Source organism: Pangasianodon hypophthalmus, chromosome 8 (genome assembly GCF_027358585.1).
Source record: "Pangasianodon hypophthalmus isolate fPanHyp1 chromosome 8, fPanHyp1.pri, whole genome shotgun sequence".
Classification (NCBI taxonomy): domain Eukaryota; kingdom Metazoa; phylum Chordata; class Actinopteri; order Siluriformes; family Pangasiidae; genus Pangasianodon; species Pangasianodon hypophthalmus.
The window spans coordinates 61,242-86,589 of NC_069717.1; the positions used below are offsets into that span (position 1 = coordinate 61,242).

The window sequence follows — 25,348 nt, forward strand, 5'->3', positions numbered from 1 at the left end:
GAACAACATCAGCACCAACACTCAGTTTTATTTATATAGAACTGTTAGGAACGGACTCAAAGCAGCTTTACAGGAATCCAGATGTTTTATTTGATATTTAAATGTTTTATGTCTTAGACTCATAATGTGAAGATAGAGAGAGTAACAGAGAGAATTAGAGAGAAACAAAGTTACAGCTCTGTTTTATCTTTGTCCTCACACACACACACACACACACACACACATATACACAAACACATGCACACACACACACACACACACACACACACACACACTCAGACAGTCTCCTCTGAAAGTATTGGAACACAAGGCCAGTTCTGTTGTTTGTGCTTTACACTGAAGACATTTGGGTTTGAGATCAAAAGATGAATATGAGACGATAGATCAGAATTTCAGCTTTCATTTCCTGATATTTACATCTAGACGCGTTAAACAACTTAGAACACGGCACACAGTTTATTATTAAAGTGAATAACACTTATATTTGTAATACAGTGATATTTGGTTGCATATCCCTTGCAATAACTGCATCAAGCCGGCGAGCCACTGACATCACCAACCTGCTGCATTCTGCTGCTACCATCATGAGCTCCATCATCAGGAAAGATTAGTGAGTCTGCAGCCATGCAAACCCGAGCCATGACACTACCTCCACCGTGCTTGCTCTATGAGCTCGTATGTTTTGGATCATGAGCAGATCCTTCCTTTCTGCACACTTTGGTCTTTCCATCACTTTGGTAGAGGTTCGTCTTGGTTCCAGAATTTTCATGGATCATCTCTGTATTTGTCTGTGAATTCCTTCTGATTCTTACTGCTGATGAGAGGATTGCATCTTATGGTATGGCCTCTATATTTCTGCTCGTGAAGTCTTCTTCAAATGATGGTTTGTGATACCTTCACCTCTGCCTGAGGTTGTTGGTGATTTGTTTTTGGGTTTTTTCACAGCTCTCACAATGTTTCTGTCATTAGCTGCTGTTGTTTCCTCAGCTGATCTGTTCCATGTCTGGTTGTTAGTGCACCAGTGGTTTCTTTCTTTTTCAGGACATTCCAGATTCCTGTATTGGCTATTTCCAATGCTTGTGCAATGGCTCTGATAGATTTTCTCTCTTTTCTCAGCTTCAGAATGGTTTGCTTTTCTCTCATAGACAGCTCTGTGGTCTTCATGTTGGTTTATCCTTTTTAAGAACAAATGTTAAAACCAAGAGTAGACATTCAGAGCTATTAACTGTTTAAACACTCAATCTAACAGGACACACTTGAGCAACAAGAAACGCCTGTCAGTCACACCTGTCATGTCCCAATATTTTTGATCACTTGAAAAATAGGTGGTTCAAATAAAAGCTGCCATGTACTAAGTTGTTTAACGCGTCTAGATGTAAATATGAGGAAATGAAAGCTGAAATTCTGATGTATAGCCACATATTCATCTTTTGATCTCAAACCCAAATGTCTTCAGTGTAAAGCACAAACAACAGAATTGGCCTTGTGTTCCAATAGTTTCAGAGGGGACTGTTTACACACACACACACACACACACACACATATTCACATGAGCGTACACACACACAAAGGTTTGTCAAGGTTCAGCTGTCACAAATTCCTCCCAGAGCTGCTGTTTATTTTTAGCAGGAAGGCGGTGATCCTCTGCTTTATCTTCTTGCCTACATTGTGTTCAGTGAGGAGTAGTGTTTATTCCAGTAATGTTGTAGTGTTCAGTGAGCGGTGTTTGTCCCAGAAGCATTGTAGTGTTCAGCAAGGAGCGGTGTTTATCACAGTGACATTACAGTGTTCAGTAAGGAGCGGTGTTTATTACAGTGACATTACAGTGTTCAGTAAGGAGCGGTGTTTATTACAGTGTTGCGATGGGGAATTATAAATCCAGACCAACGCAGACGTGTACAGGTAAAACCTGACTGTGAGCTGCTTATAAGTGTGTTCAGCAATTCTAACAGTGTTCAGTGTTTGTAACAATGTTTAGTGTTTAACAGTCTTCAGTGTTTGTGACAATTTTCAATGTTTGTAACAGTGTTGAGTGATTGTAACAGTGTTGAGTGATTGTAACAGTGTTCAGTGTTCAGTGTTCAGCGATTCGGGAGAACAGCAGGAGAAAATAAACTCTCACGTCACTGTGTTTCAGTGATGATTAATAAACTCTTAATAACTGTGTATGAGTTTTATGTAAAGTTTAAATTGTAATTAAGAGTGCAACTGTGTCATAAACTCATCAGTAACATAATGTTATATAACGTGATATTATTAATCATTGTTTTTTTCCTCCCCGTGTGTGTATGTGTGTGTGTGTGTGTGTGTGTGTGTGTGATGTGGTGAAATGTCTGAAGCTGTTTCGAGGCGAGTCAGAATCATTGTTTTAAAACAAGAATACAGAGAAAATTAAACTTTTTCAATAACTGAAAGAGATAAATCATCATGTTTAACATGTTTATATCTCATTTGCGTAGTGTGCATCTGCACTGACAGCTTTTTCACACACATTAGTCCATTTGTTCAAATCAGAGCAAAATTTATACTTTTGGCTCGTTTGCCATTTAGAACAAAATCTGCTGAGGGGCGTGTCAGGGGGTGGGGCTAAGAATACTCATACTCAATACTCATAAAACTTTTCACTGGTCAGAAATACAGCAAAGAGACAAACCTTTCAGTGTGTATACACCGTGTGTGTATGTGGCTACAGATGAGTGGAAGAAGAAAGTGAGCGAGTCTTACTCTGTGATTATGGAGAAGCTGGATGATGATCTGAGGATTAAAGATGAAGAATATTCTGAACTCAAACATGTGTTCAGGTGAGAAATGATTCCAGAATCTTCTACAGATTTAACACTGATTAATTTAATTAAACTCATGAAATATTTACAATCATTTACATTTATTCATTTAGCAGACACTTTTATCCAAAGCAAAGCGATATATCAAGCGGATATCAATGCTACTATACATGATTTTTAATTGAGCGCTAAAGGAGCAAAGTGCAGAGAGTAGAGGTGTAAGAGCAGGTGTAAGTGCAGATTTTTTTAGGGGTTAGTTAAGTGTTCATAGAAGAGGTGGGTCTTTAGCTGTTTTTTTTTAAGATAGTGATGGATTCTGTTGGCCGGATTGAGGCTGGAAGTTCACTCCACAATAAATGACATTAAATCTTTATATAACTTATAAAATTCACAATATATTCCCAAAATGAGTCACAGTCAGTGTTGCCCTTTAAAACGACAGAATGTAAAAGGTTGCAGGTTTGAGGTGTGATGGTCCGTCCGTAACCTCGACTCTCTGTTGTTTTTTCTAAATGTGTTCAGTTCAGATGAAGCTTTTAACAAAGTGAATCTGAACTACCGCTCAGAGGCCGGACTGTCCCTGCTGCACCTGTGCTGCATCTGTGCAGGTACCAACCAAACCACACACACACAGCACACACACAACACACTCACCTAACGTGCTATGGTACAATGGCATCTATTGTCTCAAGTAGCAACAAATAGGAGTATCTTTAAATATTTAAAAATGCTGATAAGCAATTATCACAAGCTTTAATGCTGTACCTGTTAATCTGTAAATAAATCAGCAAGATAAGTAGCTTCTGTAATCACAGCTGGTGCTGCGTCAGAACTGAAACACTCTCTGATCCACTCTGGTCTAGGAAATAAAAGCCACATCCGCACTCTGATGCTGAAAGGACTGCGAGCCTCCAGACTGAGTCGCAATGGATTCACCGCTCTGCATCTCGCTGCTTACACGGTACACACACACGCAACACACACATAACACACACATAACACACAAATAACACACAAATAACACACATAAACTCAAGCACATAAACACATGACTATCTCTTGCTGTCTCTCTCTCTCTCTTCCTCTCTCTTTATCTCTGTCTCTCTCTCTCTCTCTGTCTCTCTCTCTCTCTCTCTCTGTCTCTCTCTCTGTCTCTCTATCTCTCTTCCTCTCTCTCTCTCTCTTTCTTTCTCTCTGTCTCTCTCTCTCTCTCTCTGTCTCTCTCTCTCACTTCCGGTGTGATTGTTGGGGGTGAGCGTGTGGACTGAGTGGTGTGAGTAGGGTTGGATTCTGTGAGTGAATCTTTTTTCTCTTTTTTTCCTGGCTTTTCCTGGCTTTGTTTTTTTTTGTGTGTGTTTCTGGTTTACGGTGCAGTTGTTTTGGGCCGCGTGCTATCGGGAGCATGCCGGCCCCGCGCTCGCAGTGTTTGAGTTCACTGACCCGGCATCATGGAGTGAAAGTGGCGTCCGGGGTCAGTGTAGAGAAATGCTGCCTGGCAGTGGGCGATGTTGTTGGGCATGAAAACATATTGTCTGCCTCCAGGATGAATAACGCTACGGTTATATTTCTCAGCACTACTGAAAAGGCTAACGAACTAGTTGAGACAGGGATTGTTATTGATGATTTTTTTACCTTTGTGCTTCCACTTTCTGCACCATCAAAGAAAGTCACATTGTCCAATGTACCACCGTTTTTGAGTGATGAGGTATTAGTTAAAGCTTTGTCTCGTTACGGTAAACTGGTTTCTCCTATTAAAAAGATCCCCATCAGTAGCGAATCGCCTTTTCTGAAGCATGTTGTCTCGTTTAGGCGCTTTGTTTACATGATTATGAATGACGATGCTGAGTTAGATGTGTCCTTGCACTTTCGGGTTGATGAGTATGATTACATTATTTACGTAACAACTGATAAAATGAAATGTTTTAATTGTGGGCAATCTGGTCATCTAATCCGTGCTTGTCCCGCAAAAAACTCAAACGACCCGTCAGCTGATGGTGACGTTGCCGCTGTCGGAAGTGACGTGGTAGTTAACGCTGAACCCGATGAAGCAGAACCGTCAGACGAGGCCCCGGGTGTATCAGGGTTAAGAGTAGTGAAGGATAAGAATGATGATGCTTTACCTGTGATCACACCAACTGATGCTAAAGAATTAGCACCTAAAAACACAGTTTCTGGTGTAGAAGTGTCTAATGCTCAGGCGGAGATAGCCGTTACTGAGACAGATATCCATTTAAACGATGCTTTCCACAATGACTTGCAATCTACTGTGAGAAATGTACATGATGACAGTCGAATGGAAACAGAGCAGGCAGATTTTAAAGTCCCATTAAAAAGAAAGAAGTCTGGTAAAGCTCCGATTGTTAGACATGCAAAGAAAGCAGATATAACCGAGCCAAGTGATCAGGATGAAACGGAAAGTGACAGTGAGTTTTCTGATTCGAGTGTTAGTCTTTCTCAGAGTGATTTTTCTGGACGTCATTATGAGGTAGATGACATTAAACTGTTCCTCAGAGCTACGAAGAATAAGAGAGGAGTGCGCATTAACGAATACTTCCCTGACATAAAGCAGTTTGTTGAGAAAACAAGGTGCTTCATGATGGAGGATTCCTTTACAAATAAAGAGGTTTATCGATTGAAAAAGACATTGAGGAAGCTTAACTCTGAGCTCAGTAATGAGGACAGTGAGAAAGCCTAATGCCACGTATTGTAATAGAATGTTCCTGTGGGCAGGGATTTTTTTCTTTTCCTTAAGTATGTGTCATGTTAATGTTGCTACCCTGAATCTGAATGGTGCTAGAGATATGCACAAAAGAGCTTCATTATTTGAAGTAATTTATCAGAAAAAAATTGATGTCACTCTGTTACAGGAAACACACACTGATGTTAATAATGCTGCTGATTGGGCAGTAGAATGGAATGGGATTGCTGTTCTAAGTCACAATACTTCACTGAGTGGTGGAGTCGCTATTCTTTTAGCTAAGAGTTTCAGCCCACGCTCTTATCAGATTGAAGAGGTTATTAAAGGGAGACTTTTGAAAGTAAGAGCCTCTTTTGAAAATGTTGTATTTGTTTTTATTTGTGTATATACACCAACTTCAGCTGTTGAAAGAATGCTATTTCTAAATACTTTGTGCTCTGTTTTACAAAATGTTGGTGTTGATGAATATTTATTTTTGGGGGGTGATTTTAATTGCACAGAGTCCAACTTGGATAGAAATCACATTGAACCCCATTTACCTTCACGTCAACGTCTTGTTCAGCTAACAAAAACACATGAATTAATTGATATTTGGAGACAGCTTAATGGAGAACAAAGACAATACACTTGGACTCATGTTCGTGATAACACGATTTCATTGGCAAGACTGGATAGGTTTTATGTTTTTAAACATCATGGTAGTATTGTTCAGAGTTATGTTATTATCCCATCATGTCTTTCAGATCATAGTATGGTGCAGTGCTGTATCTTTTTAAACTCTATTAAGCCAAAGAGTGCTTATTGGCATCTAAATACCACTTTATTGGGTGATAAGTGTTTTAAAGAAAGTTTTAAAAACTTTTGGGATGTTTTTAAAACTACAAAAAATTCTTTTAGAACACTGCAGCAATGGTGGGATTTTGGGAAAGTTCAGATAAAACAGTTTTGTGAACAATACTCCCAGAATATCACTAGAGAGATAACCCTGACTTTGACCACCTTAGAGACTGATATTTTAAAATTGCAAGAATTGGCTCACTTGCCTGGGAATCAAAGTGATGTGGAGTATCTTATAAAAAACAAGAAGACTCAGTTGTCCGATCTACTAGGGGTTAAAACACAGGGTGCTCTGGTCAGGTCACGTTTTTTTAAGTGTAAATGAGATGGATGTACCCTCAAGGTTTTTTTTCAGTTTGGAAAGAAAAAATGGACAGAACAGGGTTATTCATGCTTTACGTTCTGAATCTGGGGTATTGCTGACTGACCCCAAAGACATTCGTAAGAGAGCAGTCACTTTTTACGAGTCTTTATATAAAAATGAACTGAGTCCAGATTATAGGCATGATAGTGATTTTTTGACAATCTTCCTCAAGTGTCAGAGGAAGTTAACGCAAAGATTTCAGGTGCCTTGACCATGGGGGAACTCTGCAAGGCCCTCCAAGGTATGGAGCTGGGAAAAGCACCAGGGATGGATGGCCTGCCAGTCGACGTCTATAAGTCATTTTGGTCAGAGCTTGGAGAAGACTTGCTGGAGGTACTGAATGACAGTTTAGCCGGAGGGCTATTGCCGTTGAGTTGCCGCAGAGCAGTCTTGACTCTCCTACCCAAGAAGGGTGACCTGACGGACATCAAGTGCTGGCGGCCGGTCTCCCTCCTGTGCAGTGACTACAAGCTGCTCTCTAAGATTTTAGCTAATCGGTTGGCAGAGGTCATGGACAAGGTCATACATCCTGACCAGACATACTGTGTCCCTGGTAGGTCAATCTTTGATAATGTTTCCCTGATTAGAGATCTTCTCGATGTCTCTAAGGTGCTAAATCTAGATTGTGGTTTAATATCATTGGATCAAGAGAAAGCCTTTGATCGTGTTGAACATGTTTATTTATGGAGAGTTTTGAAAGCCTTTGGTTTTTGTAAAAAATTTATAGATCAGGTGAAAGTTCTCTATAGTGATGTTCAGAGCATTCTCAAGGTCAATGGTGGTTTGTGCGCTCCTTTTGGTATGCTCTATTCTTTGGCCATAGAGCCTTTATTACAGCAAATAAGAATGAAACTTCATGGTATATCTTTGCCAAACTGTGATGGTAATTTCTTATTATCAGCGTATGCTGATGATATAGTAGTTATGATCAGTAAGCAAAGTGATGTACAGGTTTTATCTGAATTGCTTGGAAAATTGAAAGTTTTATCTTCTGCTAATATAAATTGGAATAAAAGTGAAGCACTACTGATAGGAAGCTGGAAAAGTGGAAAAACAAAACTTCCTGCTGGTTTACATTGGAGAAAAGAAGGTTTTAAATATTTGGGGGTCTTTTTAGGCAATGACACAACAGTGCAGAAAAACTGGGAAGGTTTAATTGAAAAAGTCAAAGGACGCCTAGAAAAGGTCTTTGTCTCCAAAAATGTCATACAGAGGACGCATTTTAATTGTTAATAATTTGGTGGCATCTTCCTTATGGCATAAGTTTGCCTGTGTAGATCCTCCTTTGCAGCTGCTATCAAAAATCCAGGCTACCCTGGTGGACTTTTTTTGGGATAAATTACATTGGGTCTCACAAAATGTTCTGTTCTTGCCCAAGGAGGAAGGTGGTCAAGGACTAATTCATCTCCAGAGCAGAATTGCAACCTTTCGTCTGCAGTTTGTGCAAAGACTGTTGGATGGACCATCACGTTTTAGCTGGCGTGCTGTTTCATGCCTGATTTTACGTAGTTTTGCAGGTTTGGGGCTGGACAAAGCACTTTTATTGATGGATCCCCTGAAACTGGACACCTCCACGTTACCAATTTTTTATAAGAATATTTTTAAAGTTTGGAGTCTCTTTGTTGTTCAACGACCAGAAAACTCACATTCTCTTCATTGGTTACTGGAGGAGCCTTTAATCTGTGGCTCCCGGTTGGACCTAACAGACAGTTCCTTTTTTCCTGGTCTTAGTAGGTTGCTGATTGAACACAACTTTATTACTCTGAGTCAGCTACTGAACACTGTAGGGCCGGATTTTAAGAACAAAGCAGCATTTAGCTCAACATTTGGGAATCAGGTCTATTCGTCTGGTTACCCAGTTGCTCATGAAATGGCAAACTGCGCTTAAAACAACTGAAACGGACCTATTAACAGAGTATCACGTTGGTTCCCGAGTTCCTGATCCCAAAGACTCTTTTCCTTGTCTACTTCTGTCTGTAAATGTTGAAGGGATTACATCTCCTTTCATTGAAAATGTTACATCTCTGTGTAAAGATTTCTTTTTAAGTACTGGTAAATCTTTGTACATGTCTTGTGTTTTGGTTTTTAGCAAAAAGGTTTTAAGTGGGAAAGTTGATACTCCCTGGCGTGATGTTTTTAAACTGGATCAAAACACAAAACCTGAGTGGAGATCCTTGTATAAACCACCGTTGACCAAGAGAACAGGTGATTTGCAATGGAGAATTCTTCATGGTGCTGTCGCGGTCAATGCTTTTATCTCAGTTCTAAACCCTGAGGTTACTTCTACATGTCCTTTCTGTTCTGACAGAGAAACCATCTTTCATGCGTTTATGAATTGTTGTAGATTGCAACCTCTATTTCTAGCTGTAGGTAATGTTTTCAGGAGTTGTAATGAGACCTTTTCTCTGGAGACTTTTATTTTGGGGTACAAATATGTGAGGAAAAAAAGATTTGTTTGTCAACTTCTGAATTTTGTCTTAGGCCAAGCAAAACTGGCCATTTATACAAGTAGGAAAAAGAAAATAGAACAAAACTTAAATCAGAACATAATAGCCTTGTTTTCTACCTTGGCGAAATCAAGAGTTTTGGTTGATTTTCTTTATTATAAGTCTATTGATGATTTCGTCACGTTTGAATGTATGTGGTGTTGTAATGAGGCTCTGTGCTCTGTTTTCGAGGGTGAATTGATTTTTATGCAGACTTTGTGATTTATTTATTTATATATATATTTTTAACTGTGTTGTAGGAGTGTATTGTGAATAGGAGAGTTTTTTTGTAATAAAAGTCTTGTTAAATTTCTCTCTATCTCTCTTCCTCTCTCTTTATCTCTCTCTGTCTCTCTGTCTCTCTCTGTATATCTCTCTGTCTCTCTCTCTCTATATATCTCTCTGTCTCTCTCTCTCTGTATATCTCTCTCTCTCTGTCTCTCTATATATCTCTCTGTCTCTCTCTCTCTGTATATCTCTCTCTCTCTGTCTCTCTATATATCTCTCTGTCTCTCTCTCTCTGTATATCTCTCTCTCTCTGTCTCTCTCTGCCTCTCTCTGTCTCTCTCCCTCTCTCGCTCTGTCTCTCTGTCTCTCTCTGTATATCTCTCTGTCTCTCTCTCTGTCTCTCTCCCTCTCTCTCTCTGTCTCTCTGCCTCTCTCTGTATATCTCTCTGTCTCTCTCTCTGTCTCTCTCTCTGTCTCTCTCTCTCTCTCTCTTAGGACAATGCTGAGCTGGTTACAGCTTTGTTGCACGGTGGTGCAGATGTTCAGCAGGTTGGATACGGAGCGCTCACGGCTCTGCATATTGCCACTATAGCGGGCCATCATGAGGTGGGCGGAGCCAGAAGTGTACAGTATTTACATTACACACATATAGAGACACCAGTATACATGGTGCATAAGATCCATAGTGTCTACAGGGTTTAACTGAGAATTCAATATCAAATAATGTCAGGGTGTGTGTAATTAAAGTCAGAATGTGTGTGTGTGTGTGTGTGTGTGTGTGTGTGTGTGTGTGATTAAAGTCAGAGTGTGTGATCACACACACTAACTAATCACACACACTCTGACTTTAATCACACACACTGACTAAAATCAGAGTGTGTGTGATTAAGGTCAGAGTGTGTGATTAAAGTCAATGTGTGGTGTTTATTTTTTGAAGGCAGTGGACATTCTCCTGCAACACGGTGCTTATGTTAATGTTCAAGACGCTGTGTTCTTCACACCTCTGCACATCGCAGCTTACTATGGCCATGAGCAGGTTCCTGTCTTTCACACACACAGTTACACACACAAACACACATATTCAACATTAGTGTTCAACATACACAATAACACACACACACACACGCACACACTTTTTACTATTAGTTGTTCTTGGCGCTGATTTTATTCACGTACCAAAACTCACACCACTGGAACCTTTGGTACTGATGTCTGATAGGGAAAAACTCAGTTCCACTTTCCTGGTGCCGAAGGTTCCAGTACAGTATTCAGTGGAAAAATGGACCTTTTCCTCTCCATTATTTCGTATTGATGAGTTTCTTGTTGTTTACATTGGTTTACATGACAGGGTGGTGTGATGAAGCAGAGTTACTGTCAGACCCCAAAGATAATAATTTCCTGTAACAGCACGTCCCCATGTGTTTTATTCCTCTTATACCACAGCAATTTACCAATTTTTATGTATTAAAAATGGACACATCATACTTTTATCCATTTCTACTTACATTTAATGTTGTGGCACATCTGCGAAGAAAGTTAGTTCCTGTTGTCACTTACGTTATAGCAGCTATAAACAGTCGTTCCCTCACCAGCCTCTTTATTCTCTCTCTTCAAGTTAATAAGACCCAAAAATGCAGCTTGTTCCGCATGTTACTGAGAAACCGCAAAGAAGCGTAAACTCCTCTGTCCTGAAGATGTCGGAAAACCTAAAGTTACAGCTTTACCTCTGACTGTTACAAAGTGCTGACACTGGAGACTCCTTCCAGAGAACACTTCACCATATCAACGATTACATACATTTTATTCCACCATACAAGTTAGTGTTTATGAGCTTCTGACCAATCAGATTCAAGAATTCAGCAGTGCTGTGGTGTAATAAATAATATAATATTATAGAATAAATTTCCCTAGTTTGACCACTACCTGTGACTACAGCGTTCATTATAAACACTGATTACAACAGAATGGTTGTGTGTTTGTCCTGCTGGATGTGAGCAGGTGTGTAAGCTGTTGCTGAAATTCGGAGCGGATGTGAACGCTAGTGGAGAGGTGGGAGATCGCCCACTTCACCTCGCCGCCGCTAAAGGTTTCCTCAACGTCATCCGGCTGCTAATGGAGGACAGAGGCAAAGTGGACGGTAAGAGACACTACTCACTATTCTCACACTGTATGTGTTCCAGTGCTAATAACAGTAATTAATAATTAATGTGGATTTCCCTCACAGTAAAGAGGTGTGTTACTCAATAATGTTTGACTTTATTATATTATATTATAAAGTTATAGATGGGTAATGACACATAATCGCACTATACAGTGTCACCCAGATTAGGATGAGTTCCCTTTTGAGTCCTCTCGTGGTTTCTTCCTCATGTCCTCTCAGGGAGTTTTTCTTTGCCAAAACTTCTTTGTGACAACGTGCATTGTTAAAAGTGCTATATAAATAGGATTGAAGAATAAAATTAGATTAGAAATAAGATTATCACCAACATTGGGATGATGAATTACAGGGAGATTCAGTGTTGTTTTTCCTGCCTGTAGTAAACACTCAGGATAATGAGGATCACGTGCCACTGCATTTCTGTGCGCGATTTGGCCACCACGAGGTTGTGCGTTTCCTGTTGCAGGGAAACTTTAACGTCCAGCCGCATTCCATCAACATCTACGGGGACACACCTCTGCATCTGTGAGTCTGGCAGCTGAACATGAAACACATTTAGTCCTGGTTCTCAGTGCTGAGGTTCTGCACACTGAAGTGGTTTACAGGGTTCTAATGCACCCAAGGACTGACTTGATAATAATAATTACATAATATGTAACTAAATAAGTTAAAGGTCATGAATGAAGTTAAGGTCATTTTGAGCTGAGAATTTTAGGGTGAAATGAAAGTGTTTATTAAAGAAAAACGATGTTTGTAAATTAAAGGTGGAAAAGGAATTAGTGGTGTCACTAACTTTCACTGTTTTATATGATTTTCTTTTTTAACTTTTTCCATGATTTTCTCCCTAATTTGGTCTTGGCCATTTCCCACCCACCAGCCAGCCATGCGACAGCTACCAACACGTGCTTCCTCCAAGACCATGTGAAGCTAGCCAACCGCATTTTCTTTTAACTGCTGCTCATGTTGTGTCACAGAGCAGCGTAACACACTTGGTGGAAAGCACTAATGTGATTGGCTAGTGTCACTGTGAGTGACAGGGGAGACAGAGTATGTCCCTCCCTAGCAGACAGCACCAATTGCTGTGGCGTTGTTGGGATTTGAACTCACAATCTCCAGATGATAAAGTGAACACTTTTCGGTAAAATAGGCAATGGGACACAACATTGTTAAGAAAATTGTTTAAATATTTGTAATAATTTAAAAGTGTCATTATTTCAATGTTATATTACAAAAGTGTGATTCACAATATCTGCTTTTTAGGCCACTCATTAGTGGGTGGGTTGCTGTCAATGTTTCACTGCAGTTCACCTCTCAGGCAGCAGAGGGCACTAAATATTACATGCTGCTGCTTTAACTGCCGGTGTGTTTGACCGATAAAACCAATGTTGGTTGAATAAATGGAATGTTTAGAGGTGTGTGAGTGTGTGATTAAGAGCTGCTGGTGTACCAGTGCAGATTTGTGCTTGACAAACAGGGCGTGTTATAACGGGAAGTTTGAGGTGGTGAAGGAGTTGGTGCAGCTCACAGGAACAGAAAGCCTGTCCAAAGAGAACATCTTCAGTGAGACGGCGTTTCACAGGCAAGAAAAAATAATCTAAAAAACTGCTGGAGAGGAGTTAGAGCTGACGGTCCATCTCTGATCTGTGCTCTTTCTCTGTAGTGCCTGTACGTATGGTAAAGACATGGACATGGTCAAGTTCCTGATTAGCCAGAATGCAGTTAGCGTTAATCACCAGGGCCGAGACGGACACACGGGTACATCTATAGTTATATTTATATACACATTCCACTTTTAACTGCTTTTCTTCTTCTTGGTTAAATCCTAATATCAATGTATATGTTAGTGTAGGTGTAAATATTATTGTAGGTGTAAGTGTAAATGTAAATGTTAGTGTAAGTGTTGGTGTAAATGTTAGTGTAAGTGTTGGTGTAAATGTTAGTGTAAATGCAAATGTTAGTGTAAGTGTTGGTGTAAATGTTAGTGTAAGTGTTGGTGTAAATGTTAGTGTAAATGCAAATGTTAGTGTAAGTGTTGGTGTAAATGTTAGTGTAAGTGTTGGTGTAAATGTTAGTGTAAATGTAAATGTTAGTGTAGTGTAAATGTTAGTGTGGTGTAAATGTTAGTGTTGGTGTAAATGTTAGTGTAAATGTAAATGTTAGTGTAGTGTAAATGTTAGTGTGGTGTAAATGTTAGTGTTGGTGTAAATGTTAGTGTAAATGTTAGTGTAGTGTAAATGTTAGTGTAAGTGTTGGTGTAAATGTTAGTGTTGGTGTAAATGTTAGTGTGGTGTAAGTGTAAATGTAAATGTTAGTGTGGTGTAAATGTTAGTGTAAGTGTTGGTGTAAATGTTAGTGTGGTGTAAATGTTTGTGTAAGTGTTGGTGTAAATGTTAGTGTGGTGTAAATGTTAGTGTAAGTGTTGGTGTAAATGTTAGTGTTGGTGTAAATGTTAGTGTAAGTGTTGGTGTAAATGTTAGTGTGGTGTAAATGTTAGTGTAAGTGTTGGTGTAAATGTTAGTGTAGTGTAAATGTTAGTGTAGTGTAAATATTATTGTAGGTGTTGGTGTAAATGTTAGTGTTGGTGTAAATGTTAGTGTAAGTGTTGGTGTAAATGTTAGTGTAAGTGTAAATGTTGGTGTAAATGTTGGTGTAAATGTTGGTGTAAATGTTAGTGTAAATGTAAATGTTAGTGCGGTGTAAATGTTGGTGTAAATGTTAGTGTAAATGTTAGTGTAAATGTTAGTGTAGTGTAAATGTTAGTGTAAGTGTTGGTGTAAATGTTAGTGTTGGTGTAAATGTTAGTGTGGTGTAAGTGTAAATGTTAGTGTAAGTGTAAATGTTGGTGTAAATGTTGGTGTAAATGTTGGTGTAAATGTTAGTGTAAATGTAAATGTTAGTGCGGTGTAAATGTTGGTGTAAATGTTAGTGTAAATGTTAGTGTAGTGTAAATGTTAGTGTAAATGTTGGTGTAAATGTTAGTGTAAATGTTAGTGTAAATGTTGGTGTAAATGTTGGTGTAGTGTAAATGTTAGTGTAAGTGTTGGTGTAAATGTTAGTGTTGGTGTAAATGTTAGTGTAAGTGTAAATGTTAGTGTAAATGTTGGTGTAAATGTTAGTGTAAGTGTAAATGTTAGTGTAAATGTTAGTGTAAATGTTAGTGTGGTGTAAATGTTAGTGTAAATGTTAGTGTAAGTGTTAGTGTAAGTGTAAATGTTAGTGTAAATGTTGGTGTAAATGTTAGTGTAAGTGTAAATGTTAGTGTAAATGTTAGTGTAAATGTTAGTGTAAATGTTAGTGTGGTGTAAATGTTAGTGTAAATGTTAGTGTGGTGTAAATGTTAGTGTAAATGTTGGTGTAAATGTAAATGTTAGTGTGGTGTAAATGTTAGTGTAAATGTTGGTGTAAATGTAAATGTTAGTGTGGTGTAAATGTTAGTGTAAATGTTGGTGTAAATGTAAATGTTAGTGTGGTGTAAATGTTAGTGTAAATGTTAGTGTGGTGTAAATGTTAGTGTAAATGTTAGTGTGGTGTAAATGTTAGTGTAAATGTTGGTGTAAATGTAAATGTTAGTGTGGTGTAAATGTTAGTGTAAATGTTGGTGTAAATGTAAATGTTAGTGTGGTGTAAATGTTAGTGTAAATGTTGGTGTAAATGTAAATGTTAGTGTGGTGTAAATGTTAGTGTAAATGTTAGTGTGGTGTAAATGTTAGTGTAAATGTTGGTGTAAATGTAAATGTTAGTGTGGTGTAAATGTTAGTGTAAATGTTGGTGTAAATGTAAATGTTAGTGTGGTGTAAATGTTAGTGTAAATGTTGGTGTAAATGTAAATGTTAGTGTGGTGTAAATGTTAGTGTAAATGTTGGTGTAAATGTAAATGTTAGTGTGGTGTAAATGTTAGTGTAGGTGTAAATGTAAAGGCTGTGAAATTTTATTTAGAAGAGGTTTTGAGTGAACATCAGTGTATATTTAAAATTTTCCCAGAATGTCACAGTTTCACACTTTAAACCAGCACAAGCAGCTGATGCGTCTGTGTATTCCACTCTGATAGGTCTACACAGTGCCTGTTTCCATGGACACATCCGTCTCGTTCAGTTCCTATTGGACAGTGGAGCTGACATGAACCTGGTGGCGTGTGACCCGAGTCGCTCCAGTGGAGAGAAAGAGGAACAGACCTGTCTGATGTGGGCCTATGAGAAAGGTCTAGTCCACTTCACATAGGAGACTAGTACACTTCATTAAGGGCACTAGCTAGTGTATAACGTTAGTGTCTTTGCTCTATGTTTAGGTCATGATGCCATCGTCACACTGCTGAAACACTACAAACGTCCTCTAGAAGACTCGCCCTGCAATGAATACTCTCAGCCAGGAGGGGGTGTGATACACACACACACGCATACACACACACACACACACACACACACGCATACACACACACATGCACACACAATCACACACACAATCACACACACACACACACATACACACACACACACGCATACACACACACATGCACACACAATCACACACACAATCACACACACACACACACACACACACACGCATACACACACACATGCACACACAATCACACACACAATCACACACACACACACATACACACACGCATACACACACGCATACACACACGCACACACACATGCACACACACGCATACACACACACATGCACACACAATCACACACACAATCACACACACACACATACACACACGCATACACACACGCATACACACACGCACACACACATGCACACACACATGCACACACACACACAGTTTACTGTTGGTCTGATTTGTAGATGGATCATACGTTTCTGTTCCGTCTCCACTGGGGAAGATCAAAAACATGACAAAAGGTAACACACACATATACCCCCCCCCCACCCCCCCCCCCCCGCATTTTACACAATAACAACTTTACATCTGAACATTTGTGTCTGTGTGTGTGTGTGCAGAGAAAGCTGATGTCTTGCTCCTCAGAGCGAGTCTCCCGTCCCATTTCCACCTGCAGCTCTCGGAACTGGAGTTTCATGAGATCATTGGCTCGGGTGAGTGACATCATCATGGCACTTTTACTGACATCATCACGCACTGACATCATCACAGCACTGACGTCATCACAGCACTGACGTCATCATGCACTGACATCATCACGCACTGACGTCATCACAGCACTGACGTCATCACAGCACTGACATCATCACGCACTGACATCATCACAGCACTGACGTCATCATGCACTGACATCATGCACTGACATCATCACGCACTGACGTCATCACAGCACTGACGTCATCACAGCACTGACATCATCACGCACTGACATCATCACAGCACTGACGTCATCACAGCACTGACGTCATCATGCACTGACATCATCACGCACTGACGTCATCACAGCACTGACGTCATCACAGCACTGACATCATGCACTGACATCATCACGCACTGACGTCATCACAGCACTGACGTCATCACAGCACTGACGTCATCATGCACTGACATCATCACGCACTGACGTCATCACAGCACTGACGTCATCACAGCACTGACATCATCACGCACTGACATCATCACAGCACTGACGTCATCACAGCACTGACGTCATCATGCACTGACATCATGCACTGACGTCATCACGCACTGACGTCATCACAGCACTGACATCATCACGCACTGACATCATCACGCACTTTTTTGCTGATTTGCAATTTTACACATTACAGTTTCTAAAATATTCACGTCTTCTCTGTTCTAGGCTCCTTTGGGAAAGTGTATAGAGGAAAATGTCGCAACAAGATCGTAGCCATTAAACGGTCAGTTCCTGCCTTTAGACACTAAAGAAAAAACATTTAAACACCACAGCGACATCGTTCCATTTCACAGTGCCGTTTTTGTACTGTGTGTGTTTTGCGTGTTGCAGGTATCGGGCCAACACGTACTGCTCGAAGTCGGACACGGACATGTTTTGCCGGGAGGTTTCCATCCTGTGCCGTTTAAACCATCCGTGTGTTATCCCGTTTGTGGGGGCGTGTCTCGACGATCCAAGTCAGTTCGCCATCGTCACACAGTACATCTCTGGAGGATCGCTCTTCTCACTGCTGCATGAACAAAAACGGTGAGGAGTGGTAAACACACACACACACATACATACACACACTGAGAGTATCACACATATAGTATGACGATGACGTGTGTGTGTGTGTGTGTGTGTGTGTGTAAAATGGTGCAGGCTGATTGACCTGCAGTCGAAACTCATCATCGCCATTGATGTGGCCAGAGGAATGGAGTATCTGCATAACCTGACTCAGCCCATCATCCACCGAGACCTCAACAGGTGGTCATCATCAGCACAGTAACTTTTTATCCATTTATAGTCACATTTAATGTTGTGAGACTTAAAGTTACAGCTTTACCTCTGACTGTTACAAAGAGCTGGCACTGGAGACTCCTTCCATAAAGGTTAAATAAACATCTCCTTTAGGAAAACTTCACCATATCAACAATTACACACATTTTTAAATCTGTTTATTATCAGTGGAGCGTCCGCTCTACGCGTCCCTGTGAATGAGCTGTTACTATAGAAACGATAACGTATTAGAACGAGAGCATTAATATAAACCTGCACTACTGTCAGAGCTGCTGTCATAGAAAATTAATCAACACCTTCTGACCAATCACAATTCAGAACTCAGCAGCAGTGTGTTAAATGAAAGATCTAGATGGTTTTTTTGTTACTGTTGTTTTTTTGTTTCATTGTCAGTCACAACATTCTGCTGTATGAGGACGGTCACGCTGTCGTGGCTGATTTCGGCGGTGAGACACAACACATTTATTTTAAATGTTTTATATTTATACATGTTTTATTCTGTCTGATATAATAAATAATTCATTTGTTTACATATTTCTGTCTTTTATTACATTACTCTGTGTGTGTGTGTGTGTGTGTGTGCGTGTGTGTGTGTGTGTGTGATGTATAGAGTCACGCTTCTTGCTCTCCATGGATGAAGACAACATGACAAAACAACCCGGGGTGTGTTCACTGTCTCTAATTGTGTGCATGTGTGTGTGTTTTATGTGTTTGTGTGTGTGTGTGTGTGTGTGTGTGTGTGTGTGTGTGTGGGATGATCATGTACGTAATCACTAATTGTCTGAGTGTAACGTTACCAAAGCAGATTTATACAGCAGTGGCTCAGTAAGTGTCTACGTTTCTCTGAGAAGAAGAAGAGGAAGAAGAAGAAGAAGAAGTGATTTAAGAAACATGATATACTTTAAATAATCAAGTTCACTACCAAGCTTAGACACCATCATTCACTAATATCAGTGTTGTGTGTTCCCATTGGCTGAGAAAAATAAAGGTTTGTATGACGATGTATGAAACAGATGATGTAGGAAACAGGAGTCAGTATTATTATTAATGTTATTATTAATGTTAATCATTAAACCTGCTGTTTGTGAAATTAATCATTTTTTGTAAGTATAAAATTTTAAAGTCAGTAAAGATAATCTGTGGGTCTCTGTGCTGCCATGCAGTGGATTTACTTTTTTAAACCATTACAAACTTTTATTTTCTGGCCGAGCTCCATTTCCAGCTTTTTATCCACACCCTGTTGCCTTATAATACACAATGCATGCTTATTTTCAGAGGGAGGGAGGAGGTAGGGGGAGAAGCTCCTTGTTTTTACTACAGTTTATCTGTGTTGCAGCTTGAGGCACTAACTATTACACACTGCTGCTTTAAAGAACAATAAAGTGAACAGAGGACTCAAGCCAAGTTTTTTGATTTTCTGAATCACTGTTAAATAATGAAGATGAAATGAGGAAAATAACTGAACTAAAAGTGGTTCTCGTTAGCACACTCATGCTCTAGTGCTTGACCATGTGTGTTATGGAGGTTACTGTTCTCGTCTGTAGAACCTTCGTTGGATGGCTCCGGAGGTTTTTACACAGTGCACACGCTACACGGTGAAGGCAGACATGTTCAGTTACGCACTGTGTCTGTGGGAGCTGCTGACGGGGGAGATCCCATTCGCTCATCTGAAACCTGGTGACTAAGATAAACAGGAAACACACATTGTGTAATAAATAAAGAAATATATGAATGTTTAATATGGTGTGTGTGTGTGTGTGTGTGTGTGTTTGTTTAGCGGCTGCGGCAGCTGATATGGCGTATCATCACATCCGGCCTCCAATCGGCTACTCCATCCCTAAACCACTGTCAGCTCTGCTCATGAGGGGCTGGAACGCCTGTCCTGAGGTCAGATAAAGTTATTAATTATTAATAAACAGTATTAAATGTTAGCTGCAGTACTGTAGCGTGTGGAATATAAGAGCATCGAGTGCTGAAATTCACAGTGAGATGTTTGCTCTATATAATAGAATGATGTTCTATATAAAGTATACAAAGCAATAAAGTGAAATCACACACATCAATGATATTTGAAGCTAAGCATTATTCTAACAGTTGTGTGTGGGAGTTTGTGTAGTTGTGTAGTTACACAAGTCTAATTTACTCCCATGATACAGTTAGAGTGAAGCATTAAAAACAGCCTCCGTAATCTCTTTATAACGAGGCAGTGGTGTAGTTTTTACACATGATCTGTTTGCACATCTTTAGGTTCCCAACTGAACGTCTCCCTCAGGAACACACTCATCAACAAACACACATCAGCACACACACACACACACACACACACACACACACACACACACTCATCAACAAACACACATCAGCACACACACACACACACACACACACACACACTCATCAACAAACACACATCAGCACACACACACACACACACACACACACACACACACACTCATCAACAAACACACATCAGCACACACACACACACACACACACACACTCATCAACAAACACACATCAGCACACACACACACACACACACACACACACACACTCATCAACAAACACACATCAGCACACACACACACACACACACACTCATCAACAAACACACATCAGCACACACACACACACACACACACTCATCAACAAACACACATTAGCGCACACACACACACACACACACACACACACTCATCAACAAACACACATCAGCACACACACACACACACACACACACTCATCAACAAACACACATTAGCGCACACACACACACACACACACACACACACACACACACTCATCAACAAACACACATCAGCACACACACACACACTCATCAACAAACACACATCAGCACACACACACACACACACACACACACTCATCAACAAACACACATTAGCGCGCACACACACACACACACACACACACACTCATCAACAAACAGACATCAGCACACACACACACACACACACACACACACACACTCATCAACAAACACACATCAGCACACACACACACACACACTCATCAACAAACACACATCAGCACACACACACACACACACACACACACTCATCAACAAACACACATTAGCGCACACACACACACACACTGACACACACACACTAATCAACAAACACACATTAGCGCACACACACACTCATCAACAAACACACATCAGCACACACACACACACACTGACACTCTCAAACGTCAGCACACACACACACACACACTTACATCAACAAACACACATCAACACACACACACACACACACACACTCTCAAACGTCAGCACACACACACACACACACACACACACACACTTACATCAACAAACACACATCAGCACACACACACGCACCCTGACACTCTCAAACGTCAGCACACACACACACAAACTTACATCAACAAACACACATCAACACACACACACACTTACATCAACAAACACAAATACACACACTCTCAAACGTCAGCACACACACACACTTACATCAACAAACACACATCAGCACACACACGCACACTGACACTCTCAAACGTCAGCACACACACACACACTTACATCAACAAACACACATCAACACACACACACTTACATCAACAAACACACATCAACACACACACACACACACTTACATCAACAAACACACATCAACACACACATACACACGCACTCTCAAACTTCAGCACACACACACACACATACACATCAACAAACACACAACACACACACATCAACAAACACACAACAACACACACACACATCAACAAACACACATCAACACACACACACACACCAAACGTCAGCAGTTACTGATACGAAGGGAAAAACGCTTGACAGCACACACATGCAGATTTAATTGAATTATCTGAGTAAAGAGTTTAGACTGACAGAGTTTAGACTCCATTTTTCTAACAGTAAAGTGCTTTTGTAACAAATTCTACACACACACACACACACACACACAAACTTTGCACCTTTGTTAATGTATTATAAAATACTGCATTTGTGTGTAAGAGGAACATTATTTACACAATAGCGACAGATTCATAGTCACTAAGAATAATTTCTACACAAGTCATGAGTATCATAACTACACTAATCAGGGATACACTATAGTTTAAAATAAAAAAAATAACATTGTTTTCATGGATATTTCAAGTGTAAACATACGCAGAGGTAAAAATTACAGTTACAAAATTATAAATAACAAATTGCACACGACACTCTTAAACTACACACTTTGTTGTCACCATACTCTTACAATATACACTATAATTTTATACAATACACTAGTAACTATATGAATACACTATACTCTTACACCCTACACTCTGTAGTCACAATATACACGTGTATCGATTGTATAACTCAGACTGCTAACCGGTAGGTACTTTAATAATAATACTGTTGCTCTCTCTCTCTCTCTCTCTCTGTGTGTGTGTGTGTGTGTGTGTGTGTTACAGGAGAGGCCAGAGTTCTCAGAGGTTGTATCTAAACTTGAGGAGTGTTTGTGCAACATTGAGGTGAGATAATGTTTGATCCTCAGCATGTGCTAATAATTCTTGATGTGCTACAGCATGATATTTAATGTCATGTTGTCATGTGTACATTAATTCATGGGCACGATGCCTGTGTTCCATTTATTTAGATTCCACAGGACACACACTGTGTACACAAGATCTCTTTAATACTCTGTACCTCGTTAGAACAGTTTCACACTGTACCTCAGGTTCAACACAACCTGCTGAGACAGATTTCAGTCAGATGTGAGTGTAATGGCTCTGTGTGTGTGTGTGTGTGTGTGTGTGTGTGTGTGTGTGTGTGTGTGTGCATGTAGCTGATGTCTCCAGCCTCCAGCAACAGCAGTGGTTCTCTGTCTCCATCGGCATCTTCAGACTGTTTGTTTGGCCGTGTGAGTCCGGGCCGAAGTCATGTAGCAGCGCTGCGTTCACGCTTTGAACTGGAGTATGCACTGAACACCCGTGCAGTGTGGAGGTACACACACACACACACACACACACACACACACACACATATACAAACACAAGAATGTACAGTATTCACATATTTTCTTTGTCCTTTATGTCTCATGTTATGAATTTATGGATTATCATACGAGATGCAGATAGACATGCACTTGGCCCCGCCCCTTGAGCCTTCTGTAGCAATTTACTTGGCCCCACCCCCTGAAAACTTTACATTCATTCATCTTCAGTAAGCACTTTATTCAGTAAGTGTGTGATTCAATAAGTAAGAGTCAATTACGCATAGCCAGTCTGCTTGTCTGCATGTTTTTGGGAGATTTGGGAGACATTACAGTAGTTAGATAATTCAGTTAAAACCCTTGTAATCGTGTGCAGCACCACTGGGCCACGAGTCGGCCACTTAAGTCCAAAAGTTATATCAGTATTCCCTGAGGAAAGTTCCTGGTGCTCAGAGTCACAGCTGCTTAAGTGGATTTTCTGAGCTCCACATTCAGATTATTAAAATCGCCTGTGTGTAATTCACGTCTCTGAGGTTGGCAGATTTTTCTTGAGTAGAGCTCTCAGGAAAGGAGTTTCATTTACTTTGTTTAGAGACTGTCTTTATATCAGACACTTGCCTTTAAACCCAATAAAAATCAGTAAATATAAAATGCAAATGGATAAAATAAGAAACGATGAGAATGAGAAAAAGCACAGTGGGTGTTCAGTGTGTAGTTACATGTGAGGTCTGAATACTGCTGTGTTCACAACTTCGGTATTAGTCAGATTTACCAGGAAAACACAATGAACGCATCCAAACACACACACACTCACACACACACACACACACACACACACACACACACACACACACACAGTGTACAGTGGTTGCTGGGAGTACTCACCAAGGAGACGAAGGACTGCAAATGCTATAAAAACATGCATGACACTGTGTTCCAGTGCTGTGTGTGTGTGTGTGTGTGTGTGTGTGTGTGTGTGTGTGGTTTAGTAACAGTCCACAAGTCCACTGAGATATGGCTCCAGAGAGAGTGTAATTAAAATGTGTCTCTTGTTGCTTGTGCACTTTATGGAAAAGTGTTTGATTCAATTCATAAAGGGTTTAGTTTTTAATTTAATATCAGTGTAATGTAGACATGGGGCTAGGCCTTGGGAAGAAAACTCCTCCAAAGGGGGGAAACAAAGAGTCACCCCACACTGGGCTTGAACTTGCGGCTGGAGGATTGACAGGCCAACATGATGCAGCCCAATGAGCTACAAACCCAGCACAAAGAAGTGGCAGTGGCCTAGCCAAAGGCTCGAGAAGAGTAAACTGAAAAACAAAAGGTCAGAAAGAAAAGACGTACAAGGGAAATAAGTAAACCTTTTTTTTTTTTTTTTTTAAAGCAAGGAACTGGAGAAAGCCAAAGAAACTCCAAGAGGTCTGGTCTGAGAGAGAGAGAGAGAGAGAGAAACCCTGAGAGATAAACTCAGGAGTTTTTATCAAATTACCAGCTTAGTCTCAGTACCGCACTAAACAAGGAGAACTCAAGACTGAGAGTTTGAGCAACCGGTAATCAGCCCTTAAACAGGCCAGTGGCAGGTGGAGCCGATTATCACTAATTCCTGAGTGGCAGCTCTCTGTCTCCCTCTGGTGGCGGGCCGGAGCCGTGGCGGTCTGCACATTGCATTCTCTTTATGTGGCTGATACGTCACGTTTAGTTTAAGTGAAATTATTACTTAAATGTTTAAAATGTCTCAGTGTGAGCACTGTTTGTGTGTTGTTGTTGTTGCTGTTGTTGTTCAGAATGTTTCTTGTCGTTTATCTGCAGTTCTGGACGGCGTTCCTCCCAGGGTCTGTCTCTGGATGAGCTCAGGAGAAACATGCAGTTCCCCATCGACAGAAATGGTGTGTGTGTGTGTGTGTGTTGTGTTGTGTGTGTTTATGGGTGTATGTGTGTGTATTGTACTGTGTGTATTGTGGTGTGTGTGTGTTTATGGGTGTATGTGTGTGTATTGTACTGTGTGTGTATTGTGGTGTGTGTGACAGTCGGTATGTTCTCTGTTGCAGGTTATGTATCAGATCCCATGAGCACCATGAGGTTCCACTCCAGCAGCAACACCAGCCTTGAGGATACCAGCTAATACACACACACACACACACACACACACAGAGTGTGTGTGTGACTCTGGTGTTATAAGTTTAATCAAATCTAAAGTGACTTTAAAAAGTGTGTTCATTGTGTTGATATTAAACTAAACACACAAATATTAAACACTGCCTTTAAATATTTTATTTTCTTTTGTAAATTGTTAATCCTGACTGCAGGAAGTGTTTTTTCTTTACAGATGAAAAATGAAACATTGAACATCATGTCAAAGATCAGCTTTAAATCCTTTAAGAACATTAATAAAGATTTCACATCAC

The 25,348-nt window shown here is 40.2% G+C and overlaps 1 protein-coding gene across 3 annotated transcripts; it reads left to right on the forward strand.

The window, feature by feature from the left end:
• The first annotated feature begins 1,193 nt into the window (after positions 1 to 1,193).
• On the forward strand, positions 1,194 to 25,347 carry tnni3k (TNNI3 interacting kinase). Of its 3 annotated transcripts, XM_034306641.2 has the most exons (25): positions 1,195 to 1,902; positions 2,693 to 2,801; positions 3,306 to 3,391; positions 3,647 to 3,744; positions 9,892 to 10,002; positions 10,334 to 10,432; positions 11,395 to 11,533; positions 11,935 to 12,079; positions 13,029 to 13,133; positions 13,215 to 13,309; positions 15,603 to 15,752; positions 15,840 to 15,926; positions 16,373 to 16,429; positions 16,529 to 16,621; positions 17,332 to 17,389; positions 17,497 to 17,691; positions 17,806 to 17,910; positions 18,337 to 18,389; positions 18,554 to 18,606; positions 19,488 to 19,620; positions 19,721 to 19,830; positions 22,423 to 22,482; positions 22,797 to 22,954; positions 24,753 to 24,829; positions 24,992 to 25,347. In XM_034306641.2, exons 1-25 carry the CDS (start codon positions 1,863 to 1,865, stop codon positions 25,063 to 25,065), a joined length of 2,490 nt encoding a protein of 829 aa, XP_034162532.1. In that variant the 5' UTR covers positions 1,195 to 1,862; the 3' UTR covers positions 25,066 to 25,347. The 3 variants fall into 3 exon arrangements, with proteins under 3 accessions (XP_034162533.1, XP_034162532.1, XP_034162534.1); XM_034306642.2 differs by lacking the exon at positions 10,334 to 10,432 and having other exon boundaries at positions 1,194 to 1,902; XM_034306643.2 differs by lacking the exons at positions 11,935 to 12,079; positions 13,029 to 13,133; positions 13,215 to 13,309.
• The last annotated feature ends 1 nt before the right edge of the window (position 25,348 follows it).